A 5,536-nucleotide genomic window follows, 5' to 3' on the forward strand; every position below is an offset into this window, starting at 1 on the left:
GATTTTGAATAAATGCGTATGAAATATGAACAGAAATCTATTCCTATAACTAAAGGCATGCATGCTAAATTGAAAATTTGAAGATATGCTAAGACCAGCAATCGTGATAGTGTATGCACCGTCAATGTATATAAGATTTATTCTTTTTTTTTATCAGTTGTCAATTATCTACTCTAAGTTACTCTAAGAGCGCCCCAACTGGCAATTATCCAATCGTGAATGGTCTAGCGGCAGCGCCTCTCACCAGTGACCCTTGAGGTCACAAGTTCGAGTCTCCACTACGCTGGATTCCTCCGCGCACTTAACGTGTTCGGACCGGGTTGGGGCGCCGGGCCCGGGCCGCAGGGGATTAGTCGGGCCCCGTAAGGATTGACCCGGACACCCCTGTGTCGACAAAAAAAAAAAAAAAAAAAATCACACAACTTGAAATGCTGCTGCAAAAAATGGGAGAATAATTTGTGTCTGCAGCGAGGACGAAATCAATAACTGATGCATCATCAAAATATCAATTTTATTTGAAAACGACATCTCTGCATAATTAATTTCCAAAAATTCTCTGCATATTGTTCTCCCCCGTCAACATCACTTCGACAGCCTCCTCCTTTCAATTCTTTTGCATTTATTTGCAGCCACGATTGGTGTGGGCCGCTTGGCACTGCATCTTTCCAGTCCGGTTGCACCTTGCCCCCACGTGACACTAGAAAACAAAACGACTACGTTTTCTGTACGTGTGTTTTTGGGGTCGTGCCTGTTGCCTATTATTAAATCACCATTTTTGTCCTGTAGCTAGCTGGCTGGTATTTCCATTTTTGTCCGTTTGTCCTTGCGCGAAGATGCTCCGGTCCAGTCTTTATTTAATATTTTCCCCCCCGTTTTTTCCCCAAGTAATGCAACAAAAAATGGGTAATTTATTGGGTATCGATTCAGTATCATTTTTTTTTTAATTAATTTTATATCAGAGAAAGGATGGAATCGAGTACCACATGTTGTCACGCTTTTCATTCAATTGCATACGCTCTCTATTCTAAGTTTTGACACTTTTCGAATTTTAGTTTATAAAATGTTTCCGAAATCCTAAGACTGAAGACTTTTTTATTTTTATTTTTGTGAAATCCTGACTAACACCAAAAGCACCGCCGCTTCACGGGTGTACCTTGGGAACGGTAGCAGTTGGACTTGGACGAACCCATAAAAATTAATCATCTCCTAAGGGGTGCAGATGGGGAACTGAAAAACCAATTTGGCTTCTTGAGCATCTTGTGTTTTGGCTTTTCATTGTTATTCCCCATCTTCTTCTTCACATGCGACAATGGATTGAACTAATCCAATTTTGTTGTCATTAGACTTGATCAAAGAATTCAGTGACGTGTTCGTCATTATAGCCACCACGTTTGAATTCCTCCGTATAGACCACATGTTTTCCACATAAAAAAATCAGAGAGCCGGACAATTTTCAAAAAACAACAAATCAATATATCTTTTCTTTTGTCAATAATTTTCGCCACAAAATTTTGCAATTTCACAATTCTTAATAAACTTATCCATCCCGCCAATAAAATCAACCAAATTATTCAAATCTTCATTCCAATAAATATATATACTTTCTTCGACAAAATCTCTATACATGGCAACTAACAAATAAACTTAGGATGCGTTTGATAAAACTGAAATCTGAAATCCGAATTCATTAAATTATTGAATTATTAAATATTATATCAAATACATTTGTGTATTTGTGTATATCACATTTAGTGATAAGTGAATAACTTATCACTTATTTTTAGGAATATGTTTTGTTTAGAAATTTCAGTTGCACTTAATTAATTCAAATGTTCAATTTTTTGTTATCAAACGCGTCTGAATATATTAAGATCTGTATGCATTAAGTTTAAGTGCTAAATTACGTTACCAAATAAGGCGTTATTTACCTTCACAAAATTTAAATATCTTCCCTGTTTGAATTTCTTGACTTTCCTAAGGCCTTGCTTGGATTGCTGTTTTCCGTAGAAAAATTTCGTCATTTTCCGTGAACACATTTCCCTATTACCTTTTTTCCTCACATACATCAAATCACTACAGTAATTTTTCCATGAAAAATGACGAAAAATGCAATCCAAACGGGACCGCCTACCGGACTTTTACCTCAATCAAACTTCATTGCAGATTCAACGACCACTATTTGGTGGGTAGGGCAAACTTCCTCTATCACTGCACTACGCAATTATTTAATAGAATTTTTCTTATTGTCTCTGTCAACACTGTTTACATCAACACTGTTGACGGAGCATCTCAAGATCTTTTATAGACCCTGATCAATTAGAGTCAAATTTTTTCTAATTGTTTATCAATGAATGAGTATCTCAATTCCAACTCTCGTGATGTAATTTTCCAACAGACAGAGTACTTTATTTCAACTTTTCTATATTTTTTATGATACAGACTCCTTTATTATAAATTTTGTACACCTTCCAGCCGCCAAAAAACACTCCAAAATCAAACATTCCAAAATCAAACATTTGAACCTAGGGTTTTAATATTACTTACTAGCACAAAAAATCAAGCAGCCAAAACCTTTTTCTTTTTCCTGATCTTTTAGTCAAGCCATGGAACCTTGACAAGTATCACTCAGTGAAGGAAAAGTAAAACGAAACATTATCAAATTTTTAACTATTTTTTATCTCACATACATCACATTACAAAAAGTGCTACAGTAATTATTCCCAATAATATTTTAAATAATACTCTATCCAAACACAAATTTTTTAGTCAAGCCATGAAACTTTGAATAGCATCACTCAATAAAGGAAAAGTCAAACGAAAGATTTTCCTCCGATGAGCCACTCAACTTAATGAAGGAAAACTAAAACACGGTTGATCAGTCACAAAAGATGCAACCGCAAACCTTGAAGATAAATCACGATAAGAACAGTACGAAGGAACTAAAAGTGTTGGAGTAATTAGAAAATGTATTCTATCAATAGACCGATTTTCCTCTACTACAAATATATGACTCTGCAAGTGACGAATAAAATCATGTAACTTATGTCCATACTAACATCTAAACACATTCCCAGTGTATCTTGACACCAATTCTAATCTAATTACCAAATAAAAAATATAATTCTAAAACTACTTAATTTCTAAAACTTGCATGATTTAAATATGTCAACCATTGGAAAGCAGCAGAGTGAAAGCAATAGTAGGAAAAACTTGTCTAGAAGGCCATGCTTGGATTGCTTGTTTCCGTCGGAGAATATTGTCATTTTCCGTGATCACATTTCCCTATCACCTTTTTCCCTCACATATATCAAATCGCTACAGTAATTTTTCCATGAAAAATGACGGAAAATGCAATCCAAACACAAAATTTTGCTTTGCATCAACGATTTCTGACTACATCCTAGGCCTTGTTTGGAAAGGGATTTTTCATCAAAAAAAATCTCTATATTTTTTGTAAACACATTTTTCAATCATCCTTTTATTTCATATATATCAAATTGCTACAGTACATTTTGTAAAAAACTCCAAAAAAATTAAAATCCAAACACAGATGTTTTCTATTACACCTCCAATCCAAAGTCTCAACCCAAATTTTCACGAAGCCACATGCTATCGATGATGATGTGTAAATATTATGCAATTATATATTGTACAATCTTGTCGGTGGCGTCCTGTCTATCTGGCCTTCCACTGGGTCAATAAAAGTACTCATAACCTATCCTCCTGAGACCTGGCTTTCTATATAAATCCTAAGGTGGTCAGGTCCTTGATGCATCAAAAAACAAGGGGTGTCCAAATCCAACCTGTACCTTTCGAAATGGCTAGTAAGGTGATTTCTCTGCAAACCATTGACATGAGTCCTTATTTAAGAGAGGGCGACGAGAAGGGGAGGAAGAAGGTCGTGGAGGAAATATGGAAAGCAAGTACAGAATGTGGTTTTTTCCAAGCTGTAAACCATGGGATTCCAGTAGAGCTGTTGAAGAAAACTCGGAGGATCTACAGGGAATTTTTTGACCGCCCAGATGAAGAGAAACTCAAGTGCGTTCCACAGGTTGATGAAAGGCCATCTCCTGGTTATTTCAAAAGCCAACAATTCGGCACCAAGGAGGGGCATGAGGACTTTTTGACTGTTGCTCCAGGCCGCTTGAACGTCTACCCCAAAGATTTTCCTGAATTCAAGTATGCTTCTCAGTACTCAAACTTGTTGCCTGCAAATATATATATATATATATAGATCACAAGTTTTTCAAGAACAATGGAAAGTTTCTTTCTTAACTAGACCGCGTTTGTGCTGTGCTTTATGATGGTAACTGCGTTGTTAATATGTTTTTATTCTCGTCATTTCTTAGGCAAGTATTGGAGGAGATTTTTCCCTACCTCGTGAAATTAGCCTCCGCAATAGAGGAAATTATCAATTCGGCTTCGGGCCTCCCTCCTAATTTCCTCAAGGAGTACAACGATGATAGGAATAGTGACTTTTTACTAGGCTTGCATTACCCTGCGGCCGAAAACTTGGCAAATATTGGGAGATACCCGCACGAAGATGTCAATCTTATAACCTTTGTCTATCAGGATCATGTCGGGGGGCTGCAAGTTCTGAACAATGGTCAATGGATACCCGTGATACCTGATGACGAAAAATTAGTCGTGAACATAGGTGATATTCTTCAGGTAAGTCATCAATTCTTGCACTTGGATGGATAACTTGTATGAATTTCTTGTGGATTGCAACAATTATTATCTAGTACTACAAGTTTGCTGTTATGATTTAATGTTGTACTTCTTACAAAATTTAGTGCATCTTATATAGATTGTTGTATTTCTTGTGAGATGTGATGTACCCACAAATGGGCATCATATTCCAAGTCATTTATGACTGCACACAAAGCCATAGAATGGAACACAAAATCGCATTCATATAGTATATTTTATCCCACACTCCCAAGTTTTGTTTGTCAGTTCTCTGATTGATTGTCTGGTGGACTTGTGAAGGTACTGAGCAATAATAGACTCAAAAGTGCAACTCATCGGGTGTTCAGAACTGAAGGCACAGAACGCGACTCGTTTGCATTTTTCTACAGCCTGAAGCCGGACAAATGGGTGGAACCACTGCCACAATTCACTACAGAGGTTGGAGAGCCACCCAAATACAGAGGGTTTCTCTATGATGATTACATGCAACTCCGACAAAGGGATTACACCGATAATCAACCTGACAAATATGAAGACATTGCCCGCATTACCTATTATGCAATCAACACCTAGGTCACAGCTAGCTGGTTGGTCCAGTCCAGTCTTTATATTTCTGCGTATCACCCAACTCATCTCCTCTTTCTCTTCTCGCATCACCCAATTTGTGCTTGTGAAATAAAATAATGGGTGATGAAATAAAACAATGGGTGATCTATCAGGCGTCGTCAATTGAGTACTTATATTAACTAATGTTTTATAGCAGAGGAGGGATGGAATTGAGTGCTAATTGTTACACTTAGCATTTAATTGCAGACACCCTCTATTCTAAGGTTGTGTTTGGATT

The 5,536-nt window shown here is 36.9% G+C and overlaps 1 protein-coding gene across 1 annotated transcript; it reads left to right on the forward strand.

The window, feature by feature from the left end:
* The first annotated feature begins 3,673 nt into the window (after positions 1-3,673).
* LOC113695640 (flavonol synthase/flavanone 3-hydroxylase-like) lies at positions 3,674-5,536 on the forward strand. The gene is made up of 3 exons (XM_027214764.2): positions 3,674-4,179; positions 4,350-4,671; positions 4,993-5,536. The coding sequence occupies exons 1-3, from the start codon at positions 3,770-3,772 to the stop codon at positions 5,263-5,265; spliced, it is 1,005 nt and encodes a 334-aa protein (XP_027070565.1). The 5' UTR covers positions 3,674-3,769; the 3' UTR covers positions 5,266-5,536.

This window comes from Coffea arabica, chromosome 6e, assembly GCF_036785885.1.
Source record: "Coffea arabica cultivar ET-39 chromosome 6e, Coffea Arabica ET-39 HiFi, whole genome shotgun sequence".
Classification (NCBI taxonomy): Eukaryota; Viridiplantae; Streptophyta; class Magnoliopsida; order Gentianales; family Rubiaceae; genus Coffea; species Coffea arabica.